Source organism: Nanorana parkeri, unplaced genomic scaffold, assembly GCF_000935625.1.
Source record: "Nanorana parkeri isolate BGI_ZX_2015 unplaced genomic scaffold, ASM93562v1 scaffold37, whole genome shotgun sequence".
Taxonomy (NCBI): Eukaryota; Metazoa; Chordata; class Amphibia; order Anura; family Dicroglossidae; genus Nanorana; species Nanorana parkeri.
The window spans coordinates 633,114-657,201 of NW_017306305.1; the positions used below are offsets into that span (position 1 = coordinate 633,114).

Here is a 24,088-nt window from a genome sequence, read left to right on the forward strand (position 1 = left end):
GAGTATTTAGCAAATTGGGTTAGGTGTGCTAAAGCGGCATTCAGTGAGGTTTGCGTATCAGCCAGAAATAAAAGAGTATCGTCTGCATAGAGCACGATCTTCTCTTCAAGCCCACCCCTTCTAAAACCCACCACCTCCGGTGAAGACCTAATTAACGCCGCTAGCGGCTCAATAGCCAGAGCAGAGGGGAGACCCATTGACCCTCACACATGCCATAGGGGAAAAATAAAGCAGTTTAACCCATTTACAAAACTGGGGTCCAAACCCGAAGGAGATAAGTACAGCCCATAGATAGCGCCATTCTACACTATCAAAGGCCTTCGCTATATCCAAGGCCAGCAGTGCCCTGTTGCCTGTATTGTCGATGGGAATTTGCATATTCATGTACACTCTACGAATATTAACTGCAGTCGATTTATTGGGGAGGGAGCCAGATTGATCAGGGTGAATAATTGACGCAATTTTGGACGACAATCTGTTGGCCAAGACCTTAGCCAATATTTTGACTACCATCCTTAATTTAACATAAAATACACAAATGCAGTGTTACAAAGTTTTCGTCGGAATGAAACTGCATGTACTGCATTTTTTTTTGCAATCGCACTGCACTGGGAAGCAGGGCATTGCGGTTCGGTGTGTTCCATTGTTGGCGAGCACACTGTGGGTAGGAGGCGCGTTTGGGGTGTCATTGAAATGAATGGCACTGTAACGGACCTCCTGCAGCAGAATTTGTTAGGCCGAAACCGAAAATCATCTTTTTTTCCCCAACTTCATATATAATTGTATTGTAAGCACATGGCACTTGAATAGCTTCAGCCAGGGAATGACAGCTGCCAGTTGCAAGATTCCACTGAAATACAGCAGATAGTGGGCGGGTGCAAAAGCCAGCCTGCTATTGTGCATTTTAAATAACAATAACTAATACCAGGCTGGCTATTGCACCTGCCCACTGCTTGCTATGCCCTCCTCCCAGCATTGAGTAGAGAGCTAGGGATCCAACTAATCGATAATGAGAAAAGTTGGCAACTATTCTCATTATCGATTAGTTGGTTGCAGCACTACTTAACAATGGGTGGCTTTGCTGGCTCAACAAAAGTCAGTTGCTCAGTTGACTTTTGCCCAAGTTGGGACAAAAATTATTGGCCGAATAGTGACTGCACCCAAGATTAGCCCAGCAGGGGGGAGTCCTTCATCCACACTGGTTAGTGTGGACGGAAGGATCTGTTAAATTTGAGTATGGCCACCTTAAAACCGGCTCTGGAAATGTGTGCCCAAAGACCACTTTCATCGTTGCGTCTTGTAAAATTGAGAGCATGGACAATATGATGTGTATTTTAAATGCATAAGTGAGCAAGCAAAATAATGTCAGGAATATTAAATGATTCTAGATATGAGCAGACTGGATTATTCAGATGGCTAGATGTGTGTTGTATAACCGGATGTATTTACATGGTAAGAGGAATATTGTAAAGCTCCCTATAAAAAAAAAAAATTTCGCTTGCTGTCCCAGTAGTTTTTACAGTTTTGTACCGGAAACTAGTTTATCTGACGTGAGTTGCGATAATATATAAATTTAGAAAGCTTTTTTTTTTTTTTTTACTTTAAGGCATGTAGCTGGGCCTCCATGGTTATTATGCATTATAAGGCCTGTTGATGACAATGTCAATTAGAGCTGCAGCTAACGATTATTTTCAAAATCGATTAGTTAGCCGATTATTAAGTTCGATTAATCGGTTAATCGGATAAACAATAAAATCAATATATTGAAAACTCTGTAATCTCTGCAAAACAAGCCCTCTGTCCTCTGATAGAATATATACAGTAAGCATTTGGAAGCTGATTTTTTTGCCCATGTCCTCTTTTTCATCCATTGTACTCTTTGAAACAGATCTTCTAGATACTGCTGAACGTATAGATTTTAGGGGTATAGGTCCATTTTAAATTTAAGAATTTTCCGCAACCCCACATCTGGGTGTGTCCGCCATGCATAGGTCTTTCCATGCTTTGGTAAAGGTGCTAGGCATCAATTAACCTGGAAGATTGAGGGCATCTTGTGAGGAAAAGGAATTGCAGTGGGGATAGTGCTGCAGGGGAGGCAAGTATTGTGAGAGGAATTATTTTTGGACTGCGTTTTCAGAAGTTTGGCGTTCAACTGCTCTTGTGTTCTTTGGTGTTGCTGCTATTTCAAGAGACCAATGGTTTGACTGTTGAGTTTTCCTCTCCAACTCTGCTTGATAGCAAAACAATCCTTTAAAGAATACACATCTAACATTACTTTTATATGTCTGTCTGTGTAACCGCCTGTCTCATAAAACTGTTTTATTGAGGTAAAGAAAACTTGCTCCTTTGTGAGAGTGCTTCTCATTCTGTGTCCCATTTTTGGCTTTCAGACTTTGTTTGATAATCAGAACAATCTTGCGAAAAAAGAAGAAAGCGAAAAAGCCAGTAACAACAAGAACGATTCTTCCAAGAAGATGTCAGTGGAGCGAGTCTACCAAAAGAAGACTCAGCTTGAGCATATCCTCCTGCGACCGGATACCTACATTGGATCTGTGGAGCCTGTCACTCAGGTATATATATCTTTGTGTAAAGTGACATTAAAGTCTTTTTTTTTTTTTTACATGGATCTACTACTAGCAAGCAAAATATCTATGCAAAAACAAAAGTTACCAAATAAGTAAAAACTTACCTCTGTCTCCGCCGCTTGCTCCTGGCGGTACAACTGTAGCTTCTCGAGCGGCCGTGCAGGAGGATGCTTGAAGCACAGATGGTAGTGCAGTGTCAGCAGGGCATCCATCAGGGGGGAGTACGGCCGATACTCATGTAAGGGGCCTGGGGGGCCCGCCCGAGTCCCTTACATGACTATTGGCCGACGTTGAAGAGCGAGGAGGCAGAGGCCTGGCCCTAGCAGCGCAGGGCCCCAGCATTGCTGCTCCAGCGGCTTCGAGACAACCCTGGGGCCCCATCAGCGACGCTGCTCATCTGATGTCGGACTGGCCGGAAGTGACGTCACTTCTGGCCGGTCCGGCGGCAGACGAGGCCATATGTGCAGGTAAGAGGAGCTAAGAAGCAAGGGAGGAAAGGAGGGAGGGATGCAGCCCTGACCAGCCCACTTGAGACCCCTTCAGAGACAGTCGCAGATGGGCTGTGCAGCATCTATGGTGGGCTCTGCAGTGTCACTCTTAGGTGGGTCCTGTGTCCAGCGCGTCACTAAGCCCTGCGTTCAGCGCGTCAGTAAGACCTGCATCCAGCGGCGTGTGGGGGAGGCCCGGCCTAAAGCCGTGTAAGGGGCCCCAGAATTTCATATAGCTGCCCTGTGTGTCAGCCAACATGCAAATGGAAACTTTATATCAGTCAGTAGATGGCCCACCACCTTTTGCCTTTTGCCTCCAATGCCTAGCTACTGGACCCTAAGCATGATGAGCAATTTAATTGACAATAGTTGGGTATTGGAGATGGCAGGCCACACATTGACTTTGAGATGCAAAGTTGTTATTTACATATCAGAGGTTGTGATGATCCCTAGGATACTTAAAGTGACATTAAACCCTCAGATTTTTTAACATAAAACAATACTGTAATGTGTGCCTTAGCCCCCATTCACACCTATGCGTATTGTAATATGCGCGTCTGTCGCGCGACCGGCACACCGTTTTTTTACCGCGATTTGCGGTAAAAAAGTCGCGCGATTCCAAAGGCTACTTGGCAGTATACAAATGGAAAACGCCCTACAAAACGGACCAATACGCAGCAAAAAACGCTCTGGGACCTTTTCATGCGTGGGCCGTTTTGTAGTGCGTTCGGGACGGGCGGAAATACGGACAGGTGGGAACGATACCATTGACTACAATGCTATTTCTTTTTTTGACCGTTTTGTAGAGCGTTCATCGAGCGTAGGACGCGCTACAAAACGGTCAGGTGTGAATGGGGCCTTACTGTAATCCATGGTTGTTTCTCTTCTCTTTGCTACTCTTCCTTTTAAATCCGTATCTCTTCTCATGCTGGGCAGAACTTCAGTTTTGCAGCAGACTGCCTTGTCTCTGGAATGGATACATGGGGTCTGTGTGTAGGTTCACAACCTGAGTCAGCACTACAGGAAGAGGCAGTCAGCTGCAAAGGGAAGTTCTCCCCAAGCATGAGAAGACATAAGGATTTATTGGTTTATGTTAAAAAATCTGAGGGTTTAATGTCACTTTAAATTAAAGGGGTGAGGTAGGCTCCTATGGACTCCAGCTTTTCAATTATATTGCCAATTTACAACTTTAAGTAAATGGAAACTACACTATGTGCACTTACAGGTTTCCAACTGCATTAGTCCTGGGAGCTGTGACTTCAGATAATGCCTGCACAATCATCATAGGGTGATATCTGTTATCATAGAGCCATTCATACATATTGCAGTGATCTGCACTTTACCACACTGGGTCAACGCAGGTCACATCAAGGACACATAGAAAACAGAAGAAATCAGAAGAAAAAATAATAATTAAGAAAGAAGAGGAGAAAGGAGGTAATTAGAGTTGATTAGGGTTAACTAAAGATTAAAGCTGATGTGGTTAGAGTAGTTGTGAGGTTTTTGGCACAGTTGTGAGGGGGGGCCCGGTTAAGATGATGCAAGTCAGAGAGGATGCCAATGGGCCTAGTACAATACTCTCACATAGTGCCCCTCCAGTCAGGTAATGGCAGAATAGGTAGAGGAGTCCAGTGGCAGCATATGATGTCCACAGATGTCGGGTAACTTCATACTCTAGCCTGTCTGCCTCCATTTTTGGCATTCCTGGAGCTGCTGACGTGTCCCTGGTAAGTGGCGCTAGAGGCTTCAGCGTGACTGCTTTATCTCTACACACTGAATAACCCTTCTTTGCTCCCTTGATGTTGCTACCACACATGTGCTAAATCCTGCCGCCATATTATAATGTATAAAATACTGCGGCAAGATTCCACATATGCTCAAGTAGTGCAAGCACAGACCGCTTACACGCATGCATGGGGTCTCGTCACCATATTTCTGACATTACAATATGGCACGTAAAAATGTGTTCTTTTCAAGTCACTTTTTTCCACTAAACTAAAATTTTTCTGTAACCAACTAATCTAAAGATTATTAATATTATTATTGTTTTTTGCATTTCAAGATGAACATAGGAGAAAAAAAAGCTATTTTTCTTCCTGTATTCTCTTAACTATAGGTTATGGCAGGTTTTTTTTTCCAATCTGTGTGTGTCGAGAGCAGGGCTTTGTAAAGTATTCTCATCAAAGTTTAAGAAGATTTGAAGCACTAAATGGAAGTCTTCATTTGTTTTCTCTGTTAGGTGCTTCATCTTATGCACAGTTGTTACCAATAATGTGTTGCTATGAACCACTTTCTGCCGTCCATCAGCTGGCAGTTAATTATCACAAGGACCTGAAAATTGGTGGCACACAAGACCAAAATGTGTTATTCATTCTAAAAAAAAAAAAAAGACTGATGCTTTGTTGGTTCACTTTGTAGTGTCAGAGGAGTGTTTGATTTGCTGGAGCCCTCAATTCGCCTTTTAGTGGTCAGCAAGCACAGGAGTTGAATTGATTGCTACTTGAACATGTTTCAGAGTGTTGTGTGTTTTGGTTTGTTTTTATACCTGTCCTTAGTTGACTGTACGCCAGATGATGATGTGTTTTCTTTCATTCTAGTCAATGTGGGTTTATGATGAAGACGTTGGAATGAATTGTCGGGATATTACTTATGTACCAGGATTGTATAAAATATTTGATGAGATTCTTGGTGAGTTATATGTAAAATATTGTTGCTGAGCTTTGTACCATAGCTATCAATTACACTTAAAGAAAACAGAAGGCATGGGTCTTTTTTTCCCTTAAAGCCTCATTCACACAGCATACAGTCGGGCTGTAAACATCCGTGCGGGGTGCAGGGCCGGCCGTATCGGACCAGTCCTGGGAAGGACAGGTGCTGCGTGTGATTGCGCACAGCAGCTGGTTCTTCCCTATGGGAGGACGCGGCCGTACGATGTCATATGCACACCTGAACTGCACATCTGTGCGGGTCCGTGTTCGTACGCAGACCGGATCCATCCTGTCTGGTTCCGAGTACGGACACCCGGACCCGCTCGGGTGTACTTACGGCCGCATCCTCCCATAGGGAAGAACAGGCTGCTGCGTGCAATCACACGCAGCGCCTGTCCCTCCCGGGAACGGTCCAATACGGCCGTGCATGCTGCACGGATGTGTACAGCTCGACTTTACACTGTGAATGAGGCCTAAAGGTGTACTTGTCCTTAAAACCAGAAAAATAATTGCTGCTAGTATGCAAAAGAAATTGCTGAAGGTGTAAACATCTGGTGAAAAAATAAATGTTCACATTCCCTTAAAGGAGAACTGTGAGGTGAGTGATTTTCCCTCAACCTCATAGTTTTAGCCGACGTGTGACAATGTGTCGGCTCAATAGATCGGGAAGTGAGCAAACACATATCGTCGCTCGCTCACTTCTCGATCATGTCCCAGCAGAGAGCCCTGACTCACTCACGGCTCCCTGCAGGGATCTTCCCCGCTCAGATCCTCCAGCGCTGACTGATGGAACGGACGGGGGAGGGTGCGGGTACAGCGGGCTCTGCCTGTCTAGAGGCAATCACGCAGCTGGGTGGATCTCCACAGTAATGTCGGGATCCGTCCCGGCTGCGGCGGTCTCGGTATACTGCAAGCTGTAGCTTGTGATATACAGGGCTTTGGGTCAAAATACATAGAAGAAATAGAGCTATATATGACCATCCGGTCCTGATATTTGCACAGCACTATCTGGCACTGCTACAGTTAAATATTTGTTGGTCTGGCCCCTCCTCAGCCTGTGACAAGATAATCAAAGGAGAATCGGCTGAATAAAGAGATCATCTATCAATCTGCTCTCTCATCCGTTTTTTCTCACATGAGCACTGCAGTACAATTGACTGGCTCCTTGTACTGCATTACTCTCCCAGTCTGAGCTCTGCTGTATAGGGGATTGCAAGAAGCAGATGCCAGACCAAATTCAGTTATCTAACGACTAAATCCGTTCTCTAATGGACGCATTTGGCCCTAATCCCACCCCTTGACTTTAGTGCAGGCTGAAATCTGCTTTCTTAAACACTTTGTTCAAAATTGAAGCAAAGCAATTTGCATTTCATCCCTTTCACTGTTCTTTGGTTTGGAACACGCATACACATAATAGCATTTGCATATGTAACATATTTTATGTCGGAAGACAATTTCTGTGTAGAAGAATCTTTTAACAAGTAAGGAAGTATTTTTACCTTTTTAGCCTTCAAACTTCTAAAATATGTTGGTGTTATAAGTTGCAGCTGAGGAACATGTGCGGTGGAATCATTTTTTGGCTCTAAACACTTTTTGTTTCTTTATTTTACAGTCAATGCAGCTGACAATAAGCAAAGAGATAAAAACATGAATTGCATAAAAATTTCTATTGATCCGTAAGTAAAGAATATATTTGCCATTACTTATTGTGGTTGTCAGTGTTGCATGCTGTGTTGACCATGATTTTTCATAATGTGATAATGCGGGTCAGCACTGTAAATGGGGCCTGTTCATTGTTCTAGAATGTATTTTTATGTTTGTATTTGTCATATTTAAAGTTATGTATGGTACCCGAAACTGACATTTTAAAGTATCTTTGTATATCTTTTGGAAAGAATCCAAACTGAGCACATAATTTAATCCCACGGCAATCTGGATTAAAATAAACTCTTTGGCACAGTTCACATCTGTGAGTTTATAGCCCACATTTGTTTTCATTTCAATAGGGTTTAAAAAAAGACAGCTTAGGCTACAATACACACGTTTTAAGCTGAACCTGGGCTTCAAGGCTACAATAGTACTTACATTATGTATCTTGGGAGTGGTGCATTGAGAAATAAAAATCCCGCTTGATGTATTTTTGGGGTTTCTTTTTTCAGAAAAGTGCATCTTCCATAGGAATGAATATTATGCAATATAACATTTGCTAAAAACATATCACAACACATGAAAAATTCAGAATTGTGAATGTAGGTAGTCATCCACACACCGGCTTTCATTATATCAGTGCGTCTTTATTTGACATCAGATCTACATGGTATCACGTGTGAAAGCGGATTCTTTAATTGGGACTTACAGAAGGAAATTTATCAAAACTGGAGCAGACAAAAACCTGAGCAGTTGCGCACAGCAACCAATCAGCTTCTCTCTCTCATTTTCAAATCTTAACTGAACAAACTGAAGAGAGAAGCTGATTGGTTGCCATGCACAGCTACTCCAGATTTGATAAATTCCCCTCACTACGTCTTTGCCTAATGAAAGGACCATTAAAGGTTACGGCTTTCACACCTAATACCATATATACCTGTCGTCAAATAAAGACACATTGATATATTGGACCTTTGTGTGCGGGGGACTACCTTCTCTACGTTTTGGATTTGGGCGGCACCATCTGCATGTCTTTCCAGCACCCATCTGGATATGTACTTGGGATTCCAGTCTGGAGTGCAATGGGACATTTGCAATTGTATCTTTTTTTGTGTTGCATCTTTTTTATAGGGATGAAGTTAAACAAGATTTCCTGCAGTGTGCTGGTGACCTCTTGTTTTACTTCTGATCAGAGCAGCTCCATCCGCAGTTACTTCAGCACCCATTTCTCAAGGAGGTTTCCAGTAAGGAGTGCGGCCAGACAGATTTTTGACATTTTATTAGGGATGAAGAAGAAAGAGATTATCTTTCACGAGATTCACATGCCATTAACAAAGGGGATTTGCTGTAGGAGCCAGCTCTCCATTGACAACAGACCCAAGAAAACATCAAAAGATGGGCACCAGCTGTAAGTTTTATGGAGCATGGACTACCTGGCTCATGGGATTGTCCAGCCCTGCTTTAAGGTGCACAAGAAGTCTGAAAAACTAGGATGTGTGGGTTTGTTTCTTTTCCTCACATTCTATAGCTGTGTACATCTAACCCAGTAAAGAAAGTTCAGCAAGAAGCAGCCATGCTGCAGAATCTGCATCTGGACTTACACTGTGTGAGCTATAGCATCTGCCAGCAAGATATAGTGGATGAGGTGGGCACAGGCACAAGTGGTTTTCAGGATGTCGAGTACTTGATTGGAACATTGCAGAGATAGTGGGCAATATTGTGGATTTTCATCATTCTACAGATGACTGTTTTTAATTCAGTGTCCTGGTTTTTGTATTAGTCTAATTTATGCTTCTTATCTTAGTGACTCCAACATCATCAGCATTTGGAACAATGGTAAAGGTATCCCTGTGGTGGAACACAAGGTAGAAAAGGTCTATGTCCCAGCTCTGATCTTTGGCCAGTTATTGACCTCAAGTAACTATGATGATGATGAGAAAAAAGTTACAGGCAAGTCATTTGTTGGTTCTAGGACAGTCCATCCTTTTGGCATTTAAAGGCTACAGATTGTGCTTTAAAATTTAGGAATTTTAATAGAGCTGCAGCTAACTATTATTTTCAAAATCGATTAGTTAGCCGATTATTAGGTTCGATTAATCGGTTAATCGGATAAACAATAAAATAAAGTTTAAAAAAAGGCTCCAGTGATGGGACTACTAGTTTGTATTGAGGTTGTAGTCCATCACAGGAGCAAGCTTGGAGCGGTGGAAGTAAAAAAGAAAGATAGTGTGGTGTGCAATATAGTGAAATGGAAAGTGTAAAATTATACAGCAATGAATGCAGAATACCACCAGCTATAGAGGAATACAACAAATCCCAGCAATAGTACGTAATAGCTGGAGGCATTCTGCATTGCGCTGTATAATGTACTATTGCTGGGATTTGTTGTACTCTTCTATAGCTGGTGATATTCTGCATTGCACGGTATAATGTACTATTGCTGGGATTTGTTGTACTCTTCTATAGCTGGTGATATTCTGCATTGCACGGTATAATGTACTATTGCTGGGATTTGTTGTACTCTTCTATAGCTGGTGATATTCTGCATTGCACGGTATAATGTACTATTGCTGGGATTTGTTGTATTCCTCTATAGCTGATGGTACATTGTGCTGTATATTATACATAGGAATACAAATCCCAGCAATACATTATAGAGTACCATGTGCGGAAAAGTACAGGCTTACCTGAGCAGTCTTCCAGCAACTTGCTTCTGAGATCGGGCCTGTCTCTGGGGCTCTCACCCCCCCACACCCGCTCCCCTCCTCTTCTCCATCTATCGGCGGCTGTCATCACCCCACACCTGCTCCTCCTTACTACATCTCCCCACGTCCCTGTGCCGATCGTGGATGTGGGTGGGCGGTGAGTGTGCGGCGTGTGGAGCATGGATGCGGGCGGGTCTGGCAGCGGCGAGCGTGAGGTGGGGAGGAGGTACGGCGCACAGCGTGTGGCGCTGTGAACAGGGCCAACTGATCGGAAGCCGATTAATCGATTATTGAAAAAGTTGACAACTTTTTCAATAATCGATTATGTCGATTAGTTGTTGCAGCCCTAAATTTTAAACATCTGAAATTTTATGTAAGTGGGAAACTTTGGCTCTACAATTTTTTACTTTTGTAATTCTTCAGCATCTGGATATCAGTCCATTCCGCCAGTTTTGTTCAAAGCAAGATCTTTTTATGTTTTTCAATTGTTTTAGACCACATGTAATATGTTTCCGATCAGAATAGGGAATACTAACCTTTGAATTAAAGTGTACTTCCACTTTTGCAGTCAAATTTGAGAAAACCACGCTGTTTAAGTTCCCATTCACGCAGCTTAATTAAAATTAATTATATAAAAATAATTCTTACCTTTTTGATGTGCCTGGCCTTTGGAAGCTTCTCGGTGTAGTTAAATGTATAAATCCATTTATATGTGAGTGCGGGGAAAATGGATATGTAGAATGCAGTCTTTAAGCAATATCCAGTCAACCTCATTTCTTTTCCAGAGAGTGTAGAGTTTAATGGATCCCAGAAACAGATGAACAGAAAAGTCCAACAGAGTATAAACCAATAATTAAAAAAAAAGCATGCAAGTCCATTTCTATGTATATCTAGGCATCGCTTCATGGTGATAATAGCAAGGATACAGGCACTCCATACACGCAGCATATACAGTATGTCCAATTTGTATATGTAGCTATGTGTTTCTAGGCCTCTCCCTTCATGATGATTCTCTGAGACTTTTAGGGCCCATTCACACCATGTCATCATAGTCTCCAGACCAGATTGTTTCCGGACCCAAAATGCATTCTAATGTATCCGTAGGCTTATTCTGGCCTCTGTTCACACCAGCACACTCTGTTCCAGACCAGAAAAATGCTGCTAGTCTTTTTTTGTTTGGTCTGGAAGGCACTGGAACTCACCTGTAAGACCATTTTAAGCTGTGTATACTGGACATTACATTTTAAATCTGTATAGGCTTTCATTTTGTAAATAATGCAAAATGTCATTCCACAAATTCCCTAAGTTTATTTTTTATTTCTAGGTGGTCGTAATGGCTACGGTGCTAAACTTTGCAATATATTCAGTACAAAATTTACAGTGGAAACTGCTTGCAAGGAATACAAACACAGCTTTAAACAGGTATGTTTGTGTGGATTCGTATCAAGTTCACTTTATATACATGATAATCTGAATGACTGTGGAACTTCAAAATAGATAATAATTTTCTACACAGTATGGAATTAGTTTAAAGGCGAACTATGGGGTGAGTGATTTCCACTCATCCTCATAGTTAGAGCTGACCTGTGACAAAGAAGCTGTCACAGGTCAGCTCTATCGATTGGGAAGTGAGCAGAAACATGCACCTATCCGCTCACTTCCCATTTGTCTCCATGCAGTGAGCGGTGCCGGTCAGTCACCGATCCCCGCAGGAATTCTCCCCTCCGATCCTCCAGCACTGAGTGAAGGAACGAACAGGGAGGGGGCAGGCACAGCTGGCTCTGCCTCTAGATATGCAGAGCCTGCTGTCACTCACACAGCTGGATGGATCTCGACAGTATTGTCAGAATCCATCCCGGCTGCAGCGCTCTGTGTTGCCCGCAATATACTGAGCTTTGGGTCACGGGAGGAGGTTAGTATATGTCCTCCCTTGACCCTTAAGAGAACTATGGGAAAAAACACTTAACTCATAGTTCTCTTTTAACTATTTCACATTAGACTTGAGTCCTAATGTGTCTCATATCTAAGAGGTGGCCCCAAATTCGAGGAGCCAAGTAAATTATCTGGTAGTGTACCAAGCTGAACAGTACAAGGTAGGAGTGGCCTAAAACTAATGGGTGTGGCCAACTCAGTGTTTTATAGTTAATGCGGTAACAATCTTTTGCTGTAATGTTTTTAAAAGAAAACATGTACTGGAAGAAATTTGGAGGCTGCCATAGCTGACTGCTTTTTCTGGCTGCCATGCTACTGTAGTGGCTTTTTATACTTTCTGAATCCGTGATCTGAAACAAGTATGCATACAAGTTATTCTGACTTCATTGGTTATATATTTGAAACATTCAGAACTCAATTCAAGTCATTTGGATTAGCCTGACTGTTTTGCAGCTAGCACTTTCAAAAGGAAGGTCAGTAATGGATGCCCCATATTTTTTTTTTTTTACAACTTTCCTTCAGGAGAATCTATCAGTGGGGTATAGCTATAAAGTTCAGGCACCTAGAAGCAGACTCCACACTGCATGCACTTTATACTTGCAGCAGTTTTATTTTATTAGTGACAGTCATTTTAAAGGAAACCTGGAGGATGAAACCCGTGAAAAAACTAGGTGATGGTACGACTAGGTACTAGCTAATACCTCAAATACTAGCTAACGCCAGCCATGTACACCGAGTGAACATGGTGAAGCAGGCATATGCAGTTTCTGTATATGAACACATAAACATACTTTTTTGTTGTCCTATCCATGTCCTCATGGCTCCTTTTTAAGGTGGCTGCCTCTGTGCTCTGTGTATTGCAGGGTAGTCTGGGCAGGAGGGTTAGGGAGGCCAAGTGAGTGCATCAGAGAGAGACAAGCAAATACAAAGGACATGGTGAGGGAGAGAGAACAATGATGGCAAAGAGAAAGATTATAAGAATAATATAGAAAGAGAAACTATGAGAGAGAAACAAAGAAAGAACAAAACAAAAAGACACAAAGAAAGGCAGGCACAGAGATGGGTGATCTGTAAAAGAGAGAGTCACGTGGATTGAGACATGACATCAAGTTACCTTTGTGTGTATGGAAATATTACAAGAAGTTATACTTGGTTTGAATATATAAACTGTCTCAATGAATTGGGTTCCTCCAAAGTACAATCTGGCAGGCAAGGCAGGTGTGGGGTGTTCTCCTTATTCTGCCTGGCAGGTTTGGGGAAGGTAGTTGTGCTCCAGCCGATCAGAGAAATAAGAAATTGGTCAGAGAGACATAGGTAGGCAGAGAAGCCAAACATAAATCAAGACAGAGACCAGAGATGGCCAGTGCCCAGAAAGAACAGTGCCATAGATCAGGCCTTCTTAAACTTTCTGCACTCGTGACCCCTTTTTGGGCGAGGACATTTTTAAGGGACCCCAGCGTCGGACGGTGTCTCTCCCCTTTTCCCCCCAGCATCGGTCAGTGTCTACCCCCTCGCCTAGCGTCAGTCGGTGTCTCTTTCCTCTTCCCCCACCCCCCTAGCGTCGGTCAGTGTCTCTTTCCTCTTCCCCCCAACCGTGGACGGACGGTCAGTGTCTGTCATTACCAACACTACTACTAAGCCCCCTCTCCCTCTTTCTCCTCACCTTTACCTCCAGCAGCTGTGCTCCACTGCTGCTGTGTTAAAGAAAGCTCCGTCAATGTAAAAAAAACTAAAACCTTCCTGTGCGCACGTGCTCAGGAAGGTACCAAGTGCACGGGTAGGAGGGGGGGTGCGACCTTACAAACTACACTACACTGCACATTGAACGAAAACAAAAAAATCTTGTTTTGAGCCCAGGCCTCCCCGGCCGTATCACCTTGATGGAGGTCCTGGCCGGGTTTTGATTCAGATTGTGACCCCTCCTGTTCACTTGCGTGACCCCATATGGGGTCGCGACCCACGCTTTAAGAAGCACTGCCATAGATTACCTGCACTCCATACAGTGTTGCAAGCTTGAGAGATTGGTGGTGCTTGTAGTGATGTTACGGAAGGTGCCGTGCAGATCTTTGCAAGTGAGGATGCGTTATTCACCAGCACGCAAGAACTTCATGCTTCCTTTTATTCAAACGTCACATGTCTCAAATACCATTAATAAGATGAGATGGGACATTTGAATAAAAGTAAGGAAGATTGAAGTTCCTCGTGTGTGTGTGTGTGTGTGCTGGTGATTAGTACCCAGAAAGATACACACAGCCCAGAAAAAGAGGCAGATCAAAAAGACAGACCTACAGAGAGAGAAAAAGTAGAGACTGCTAGTTCAGGACGTTTTACCCACCTTTAGAACGTGTCCCACAAATGTTCCTCCGCAGACAGCAGTGTTGAGTGCTGTTACGGTGACTCACAGGCAGAGTTGAGCTCCATGTCTGATCTGCTCTCAGCTGCTGCAAATAAATCTCTGATTGGCATCACAGAATGTGATGACACGTTTCACCTACAGCTCTGTGCTGGTTCATGAGAAGGGGCTGGAGAGATCAGCTCATTTATTGCAGCCTGCATCTCTATGAGAACGGGAAATCTCGCAGTACTTCAGGCTGCATCCTGTACATGACAAACTGACCCCAAGAGTCTGATTTTCCTGTGGAGGACTCTGGCCCATTTAATAGTTCCCCAAATAAAGTTGAACACGCGTACATTATTACAAAAAATGCTGACTACTTACAAAGGTGGAAATAGGCTCTAAAGGCACACTCTTCTGTGCTTCTTTCCATGATTGGAGGAGTGGAGATTGTCGCATGTATCTCTGCCTTATATTCTTCCAAAAATACAAGACCTTTTGTCAACAGGCATAAGTAAGGGTGGGTGATACAGCTGGAGCACTTCACTGATCGAGTGGCATTCCTCACTTCTCTCAATGCTCGAAAGTTCAATGTTATTTGCAGGAGATGGCGTGCTGCAAGATCAGATTTCTATACTTTGTATCGGCCCTCCGCACATAACATACAACTTTTTTTTTCTTTTTAAATAATATTTTATTAAGCTTTTTGATACAAAAATACAGACAGAGAGAGCAGAGAACAACACGGTACAGATGTTGGTAGGCACGATCCAATATGAGGCACTGTTATTGAGAGGACACATAATCCACAAGGGTCGATCACATTCCATATGAAGCAGTAAAGTACAGAACCCACGGGAGGGTCGCAGGGATAATATCAGACAATGTCAGCATTAGATTGTGTCTCGATCCAGTAGTGCCTGAATCGAGATAAAAGACCGTGTTGTGCTCCAAGGAAGTAGGCAGTAATCAGACAGACAGAAGGTGAGGGAAACACACAGGAACTACAAGAACCAGAAGACAAGACAGGAGGAGGGAAAGAAGACAAAAAGATAAGTTATCGGGCCTAGATAGAAAGATAGAGATTAAGAAAGATATCCAAGTAGGAAGTGGGGGGGGGGGAAGGGAGGCTCCTCAGGCCCCAATAGCATAGATAATACAGGTTATGGATCCACTAACCACATCAGAGACGGTGCATCGGCCGTACATCCACAGAGGAACAATTACAGGGCTAGGAATGCCGCAGAGTCCATATACAAAATCCAAGGGGCCCACAAGGCTGTGCACTGGGGCTGATAGTCACACTGAGAAGCTGTCAGCTCCTCAAAGCGCATGATCAGGCACAGTTCAGCAACCCACTCCCGCATGGTCGGAGGGACCACGGTGTTCCAATGGCGATGGATAATCGTTCGGGCAGCGGCCACAAAGAAACGAAGCAAGTCTTTCTTGACCAAGGCAAGGGAGCCAGGTAAGATGGAAAGAAGGGCTACTTTAGGAGATGGATCCAGGGAAGTTCCCATGACTTGGTTATCGGTGTCAAAGACACGACACCAGAAAGGTAATAATAGCGGGCAGCTTCACAAGGTATGAAGGTGCGTGCCTTCCGCAGTCAAACAGCGTCAGCAGTGTGAGGGCCTATCAGAAAAGATCCTGTGTAGGAGGGCAGGGGCAACAGTACCAGCGTGTCAGGATTTTATAGCCCTTCTCCTGAGCAACATACAACTTTTTTTAATGGTAATTTACACAACCAGTGCAATGTGTACATTTAGAATTTTTTCCTGGATTGTGACATAAATGTATTTAGGTAAGTTCACTTATGTATAATGTTTTAATGACTGAACTGTTCTTTTGCCTGACCAGACCTGGCTGAATAATATGCAAAAAACTACGGACCCGAAGATCAAATATTTTGATGGCGATGACTACACATGCATTACATTCCAGCCTGATTTGTCTAAATTTAAGATGGAGAACTTGGACAAGGACACTTTAGCTCTCTTAACAAGGAGAGCTTATGATGTTGCAGGTTCTTGCAAAGGTGTGAAAGTCATGCTCAATGGAAAAAAACTTTCTGTAAGTTTTTTTTTTTTTTTTAACTTCTCATTAACTTGTTTTACATATTCATGTTAATACAGATGCACATTAACCCTTCTGGCATTTTGTAGGTGAATGGATTCCGCAGTTACGTAGATCTATACGTAAAGGAGAAATTAGATGAAACTGGTGTTGCACTGAAAGTAATCCATGAGGTTGTAAATGACAGATGGGATGTGTGTCTCACACTGAGTGAGAAAGGCTTCCAACAAATCAGTTTTGTAAATAGTATAGCTACCACAAAGGTAGGTCAATTCCTGCATACATTCACCTGTAATTGTTTTAAAGTGCGATTCATATGTTAAATGTTGTCAACTGGTGGCCTTGCTGCTGCAGAACATCCAGAGCTAGAGTGTTTGTGGCTGTGGGTTGCAATGCTTGGCAGGGCAGGGAGTGCTTGCTGCCTTTCCGGCTAGCAGCTTAGCGTGGCCAAACACTGTGCGAACTTTGCACAGTGTGTGCCACTTTCGTCCAGCATCCTTCGTAACATCAGAGACAGCAGCCAATTTTAGTGCAAGGCCCACTTTAAGAAAAGAGATTACAATTTTTTTTTTTTCATGAAAATATTTAGGATAGAATGTTTGATTTAACCTTCATATATGGGTATAACTTGGCACTGCTACTATTCTTAATGTATTGTTCTGTTAATGCCACTAAGGGTATAGTAAATATTACTACTACTGTGCACACAGGTAAACGTTATGGGTTTTATACCGAACATTTCTATTACTTACACATATCTGAGGACATTGCTAAAATTGCAAGCCATTGTTTTATTACCTGCTATGGCTATCTGCTACTCGGTACACAAAAATGTAGATGCATATACCATGTGATCTTTATTTGTGACTGATTGGAATACATCATGGTTATCATGTCTCAAGTGACACTTATTTATCTATTAAAGAAGCTTTCTCATAGCTTATTTTATGGGCTGTGTTCCTGCCAGGATGCTGCATTCAGGAATTCTGCAGCCAGCAGTCTATACATAAATTGACTGTTAATTAGTACCGGGTCATAATTATAGGCGTGGAACATTTATATTAAAATTAGGCTTTAAATCAGAAAACCTTTACATTCTGTCCACTGTCTTGTGTGGGCATTTTGAGTTTTTGTTCTTTTTTTTTTATTGCAGTCATTGATGCAACTCATAAGTATCATTTTGCTTTGAATGACCCCCAGGTCCATCTTTTTTGTCTTATAATTTTTGCAGCCATTGGAATTTTGTGTATATTGTTCAGTGAACATTTATAGCTTGGTTTATGAAATAAAATCCAAAATCATATCTGTGTTGACCAATAACCTATTTGCAAATATGAACTCAAATTAATAGCTTTATTTTGTTTGTTTCAGGGTGGTAGACATGTAGATTATGTAGTGGATCAAATAGTATCTAAACTTATTGAGGTTGTGAAGAAAAAGAATAAAGCTGGAGTTACTGTGAAGCCATTTCAGGTATAATATATTTTCCCTTCGTTCAGTCTATCAAAGGCTGATTTTATTGTGTCCATTGGAGGCTGCCGGGTTGCATCTCGTCTGTTTCTGGCAGAGTACCTGGCTTTGCTGGGACCAGTTTGCTCCTTTCAAGTTTTTACCCAAGTATTTCTTACAGATCTGTGCAGCAATTCAGTGTACACATTTACCTTTGTAGAGAAGCTTGCATTAATAAAGACCAGTCAGTGCTTCTTCCTCTCCTTGTGTGGGGTAACTGGTATCTGCCCCCCTATAGTGACCTGCCTGGTCCCTCCTGCAGCAGGCTATGTGCATCACAGTGATTGCCGCCACTATTTTTACAAGGTCATATCTGACTTTGCAGAGGCATTAGGTGCACTAAAAGTAGGTTTACATCCTTGGCAGCTATTGAGTAATATATTTTAAATTAACTTTGTGACTAGAGAAAGAGGGGCAGTCCAATGCAGTTCTGTTGTCTGCCATATCCAGGTTTAATAAAGTTGGATGCAGTCAAACATCCTTGGGAAATGACTTCAGTTTTCTTGCTGTTTTTATACCTGGGGTTGTGCTTTAAATTTAAGTTCTTGATTGGGACTTGGAAATTTAATTTTGAAATTGTAATTCCACAGAACAACTCTGCTAGATGTATTTTAGGGAACATTTTTGAAGAATAAAAGCTCCACAGGAAGGGGTCAATTTAAATGTGGTATAGTCATACATAGTAAGGGAAGTTAAGTCTTCACACACATTGATTTATTTACAGTATATATTAAAACAGAGTGCACAGTATTGTTTACTATTTATTAGAGGTGCAGTGAAATGAAAATTTAAAAACGAAACCGAAATTTAAAAAAAGTCAGGCCCAAACCGAAAATGTTTTTAACTTTTTTTCAATTTTTTTTAATTTAATTTATTTTTTATAAACTTTTACATTTTTTATTTTTTTATTAGATACTTTTATTATTTTTTTTAGGGGCTCCGGGGAAATATTAGGGGTCTAAGCAGACCCCTGATAGTTCCCTTTTCAAATAGAAAAAGAGATTGAGGACTTTGTAGCTGAGCGTTGTGAGAGAAGAGACGGCCGCCGCTCACAGTGCTCTCCTCTCGCAGCGCTCAGCCTCCTGTGACAGTTTCTCTCCTCCCTGCTGAGACACAGAGCAGCGCCCAGTAGGGAGGAGAGAAAGAATGGATGCACCGCTGTATCGGTAGAAAATGGCACTTTGAGCATTATGCCAAAAGTGCCGATTACGGACGATGTGTTTCGGCGGCCAATATATTGGTGCATCCCTACTATTTATACTTTGTGTATGTTGGTGTTCAGTATTGCCCGGGCTTGGCACAGCAGACTTTTCACAGCTCATTACGGGGGAAAATACACATTGAGCTGCAGCAGACTGGCAAACTCTGGCAAAACAATATGCATGAGTTTTCCGATCCGTGATAAAATAGGCCCCATGATGTTTGGTTTGGGTACAACAAATTTGTTTTGTTCAGATTCCAGCATGTGGTAGGTAGACTAAAAATAACATAAGAGATCATTACAGTTGACTGTGTGTGCATTTTAAGGTTTCAGTTGCTTGTTTGTCCATAGAATTGAAAAAGGCAATAGAGCACTTGGACAGATTGGGCACTGCAGCAATATTGCAGGATGGAAATAAATTATCAGTTTTTGAGACTCTGTCCAAAGACAGAGCAATGTCTCAGACAAAGTCCATTTTCTGGGTTACTGGAAGAGGTGTTTGTGGTACTGTGTATATATAAACTGAATTATGAGAGCTCATTTCACCCATTTACTCTTTTTACAGGTGAAAAATCATGTATGGGTTTTTGTCAATTGTTTGATTGAGAACCCCACATTTGACTCTCAGACAAAGGAAAATATGACCCTCCAAGCAAAGAGTTTTGGGTCCAAGTGCCCGCTATCTGAAAAATTTGCAAAAGCGGTTAGTATTTTGAAATATTTCATAATAATTCATATGAAAAACTGAGGATCTTATTAAATGGTTAGAAGGAACCCGCTGTTACAAGTCTGTTACTAGTCAATTAGATTCAAACTTTTATTTTTCTGTTAAGGTTTAGAGTAGATTGCCTGCTTTAACCCCTTCATGATGGGAGACATACACTGTACGTCCTCGTGACTAAGTGCCCAAATGACTGCGGACATACATTCACAGCTATTTTGGGCTCTGGAATGCCGGTAACCGCTGAGATCAGCGGTTACTGCTCATTAATGGATGCCTCACTAATGAGGCATCCATTAATGAAAGATTTAGGCATTGACAATGATAGGAGTGTCGTGTGAACCATGCTTCCTATCACTGTTAGGCAGCCATATACATCGAGATTAGCAAATCCCGATGTATCCCAACATTTTGCTGAGTGCTTCAGCATAGAAACGGAAAGCTGCCTGTTTAAGGCTTCGGATTGTTGTGGCAACCAGCCACAACAATCAGAAGTCTTTAGGAACATCTCACCCTGACATACTGCAGTGCATGTCTGTGTCACCAAGGTTATTATTGGCTGTCCTGAGTTTGGAGCAGCCTAATAACCAAAAATTAATTTAAATATCAAGCAGTCATAGTGACCTCCATTCACAATGACTGCTAGATATATTTGAGAAGCCATTACAAACACCGGCTTGTCATTCCCCCCCCATCCCTGTCAGCCATAACCGACAGCAAGAGAAGTTGAAATGTGTCTTTAAAAAAAAATGTTAATATTTATATATATTAATATATTTTTATATTATCATTATAAAAATGAACCCCTCACACTGAAAATCTGCAGCTGAGCTGCAGATTTGTTTTTCACCCTAAGGGGTTAATTTGTTTTTGTTTTTTTCCCCATCATGATGGCGATGTTCAAAGTATGTTGCTGTCACATTGTATGCCACCTGTCTAACCTGGTGACCACTATTCGCTTTTAGAGAAAAAAATGTTAGCTTTCAGTTTCAGAAGTACAGAAAAATGTCTGAAATCCTAGGGATGTGAGGTGTTTCCAAATAAAGGGCGAATAAATTAATTTATTGTATTATTATGGCAGTGCTATTTGTCTAAAAAATAATCAAAAATGGGGCAAAAAGTTTTCTTTTACATTTTTAGATTTTATTTGTACTTAGTGAGACACACATACAGTATCTCATAAAAATATAGCCCTATCTGTCAATATATAATATGTGTGGTTGCACTTAGTAAGAAAGTATATTACTGCCGTGGAAGAATCATACAGCAAAAATGTAAAAAGTGTGTCAGTCATTAATGAACAGAAACTGAAAAAGCTCAGTCATGAAGTGGTTAAAGCATGATTGAACATTATTTTGCACATTTAGATATCTTTAAACAAATGCAGAAAACAAACACATTTTTTTTATGTTACAGTATTGCAATATACTTTGTACATGTAATTGTTGTTCCTAGTATATTGTATAAATGGGGTGAATTTGTTGTGATTTGTTTCTTAGGCTTCAAACTGTGGAATTGTGGAGAGTATTCTGAACTGGGTGAAATTCAAGGCTCAGATCCAGCTTAACAAAAAGTGTTCTTCTGTGAAACATAGCAAAATTAAAGGCATTCCCAAACTGGATGACGCCAATGATGCTGGTAAGATATAGGATCATTCCAAATGCACAAATCACTGAAGTTTGAATAAAATGCCCAATAGAACAATGATTTTAACGTCGCTTATTGAAATCAGGGAGCATATGGGAAATGGACAACTCATAATTTTGTCACATGATTGTAACCTAACACAATGAATTGCAATTCTGTTTGCAGTTACTCTTCAAAAATAGGGAGACATGATTGTGGATGTCCTAGGTGTTTGTCATTTAAAGACCAGGACATTTGTTAAAGGTTCACCCAAGCTTCTTTCCAGCCAGCAGTTTAATGGTTAAACAACCTAGCTGATGCGAGCCTGAAGAGGACCTCGCATTGTTGTTATACAATAATAATGAACACTATCCCCAAAAAACTACCCTTGCAGTGGGTCTAGCCTCACATTGCCAGGCTGTAGTGCTTGTTTATGTTTGATTTACCTCATCCCCACTCCCCCAGCAGTCACCTCAGGCCCTGTTCACATGGAGCGACGTATCGCGCATTGTTGCCGCGCGATATCGCGAGAAGTCGCCGGCCGATGCTATTCAATGGAGCTGTCTTAACTCCATGTCGCTCGTCGCGGTCTCAAGTCGGATTTTGCGCGATTTTGCTTTTTTTCTATGGAGCCCGACGGAGAAGGTCGCGCTACCGTCGCTGGAACGTCGCCCTGAAAGTCGCGCTATCCCGGCCGCTGCAAAGGTATGTCGCTACATGTGAACGGGGTGTCAATCTCCTTCCCTGCGGCTGGTGAAATGTCCTTGGCCATGCTCCTTTCTAATGCAGGTCTACACCTGCAGTCCCTATACCATAGCAGTCCGCATTTACCTCGGTCTCCTTCACTCCGGCTGGTGAAATGTCCTTGGCCATGCTCAGTCTGCACCTGCATTGGATGTGATGAAGTCAGCGGTCCCTATACCATAGCAGTCAGCATTTACCTCGGTCCCCTTCACTCCGGCTGGCGAAATGTCCTTGGCCATGCTCCTTTCTAATGCAGGTCTGCACCTGCATTGGATGTGATGAAGTCAGCGGTCCCTATACCATAGGAGGAAAGGGGAGAAGAGGCTACAGGGACCTGTCTAGCAGCCCAAAGGGAACCAAGCAGAGCAGGAATCAGTTAAGTAATTCCTGCTGTCCCCTAGACATAAACAAGCACTTAACCCTTGCAATGCCAGGTTTGCCCAAAAATGGGCTTTAAAACTCTGTTTTACGCCATCCGCTTGGCAAACCTCTGCTTTGCCTATTCAAGGTAAAGCAACATGTTTGCTTTAATCTATTATTTCCCAGCAGCATATACATACGTTTCATTTGCCACTCTGCTGCTCCATTCAGTGCTGGGTTCCAAATAAAGTGCCCAATACAGGATAAGGAAGGTTGTAACTCACTGTGACCGCGCTGGTCCAGTCACTTCATTGGATGCAAGTGACCCTGTGCGAGCGTCAATTCCAGACTACTCGCCGGGCTGAGAAATTTCTAGCCACCCCAATGTGACAACAGGTGCCTGAGTGGTGAAGCACCTGCGCTGCCGCTTGCTCCCCCACATCCAGGCGGTTTCTTCAGTTCCAGCAGCTAATTAGAGCGGGGCAGTGGAAGGAATGCAGTTATGTGCTGCCAATAGGCCTTCAATTAAAGGTGTGTTTAATGACTTAATACACTGTTGTAATTGTGCCTCCTTTTATTTTTCCTTGGATTTAGGTGGCAAACATTCCCTAGATTGCACTCTGATTCTGACGGAAGGAGACTCAGCCAAATCTCTGGCTGTTTCTGGCCTAGGTGTCATAGGACGAGACCGATATGGTGTGTTCCCTCTTAGAGGAAAAATCCTCAATGTACGAGAAGCCTCACACAAGCAGGTAATTTACTGATGAATGTCACATTAAAACCTTTCACATTTTGCTTCAGTAAGCTAGTAATATGTACACCAGTTCAGTAATCCTTTTACAGATTTTACTCTGTGCTCTAACAGCCAGGGGTTGAAAATGCTTACACCGAATTCCTGATTTTAAACAAGACAACTGACAAAAATCAATATTTCCTGCAGAATGTACTGATGGCACTATATTGTAAATACTTATGTTATCACTTTCCATATGTGCCTTACGTTATCTGTTTCTGCACATGATGCTGCTTAAAGTGATATTAAAGTCAACAGGGTTGCAATGGATCCTGCTCCTTGATGTTTAAAGGTTTTAGCTTCCTGCAGAATCAGCTGGCCCTGATTTCCTGTTTTAGAGTGACTCAAGCAGAGTGCTATGCAGTCTCCCTTGTGTGCGCTAGTAAGCTGTGTGTCTCCACAAAGACACAGCAAGGCAAGCTATTTCCAACCTCCCGCCCCTCCATCCTCCCTCTCCTCCATCCTCCCTCTCCTCCATCCTCCCTCTCCTCCATCCTCCCTCTCCTCCATCCTCCCTCTCCTCCATCCTCCCTCTCCTCCATCCTCCCTCTCCTCCATCCTCCGTCTCCTCCGTCCTCCCTCTCCTCCATCCTCCCTCTCCTCCATCCTCCCTCTCCTCCATCCTCCCTCTCCTCCATCCTCCCTCTCCTCCATCCTC

General features: G+C 42.5%; 1 protein-coding gene across 2 annotated transcripts in view; it reads left to right on the forward strand.

Annotated features, from left to right (window-relative positions):
• The window catches only part of TOP2B (topoisomerase (DNA) II beta), a 68,841-nt gene that overhangs the window by 18,087 nt on the left and 26,666 nt on the right, over positions 1–24,088 (forward strand). For both annotated transcript variants that reach the window (XM_018570159.1, XM_018570166.1), the window contains exons 3-13: positions 2,391–2,570; positions 5,671–5,761; positions 7,394–7,457; positions 9,233–9,378; positions 11,458–11,555; positions 16,261–16,473; positions 16,566–16,739; positions 17,848–17,949; positions 19,752–19,889; positions 21,407–21,545; positions 23,232–23,389. In XM_018570159.1, coding sequence (XP_018425661.1) covers positions 2,391–2,570; positions 5,671–5,761; positions 7,394–7,457; positions 9,233–9,378; positions 11,458–11,555; positions 16,261–16,473; positions 16,566–16,739; positions 17,848–17,949; positions 19,752–19,889; positions 21,407–21,545; positions 23,232–23,389 — 1,503 coding nt within the window. The remainder of the gene's footprint in view (positions 1–2,390; positions 2,571–5,670; positions 5,762–7,393; positions 7,458–9,232; positions 9,379–11,457; positions 11,556–16,260; positions 16,474–16,565; positions 16,740–17,847; positions 17,950–19,751; positions 19,890–21,406; positions 21,546–23,231; positions 23,390–24,088) is intronic.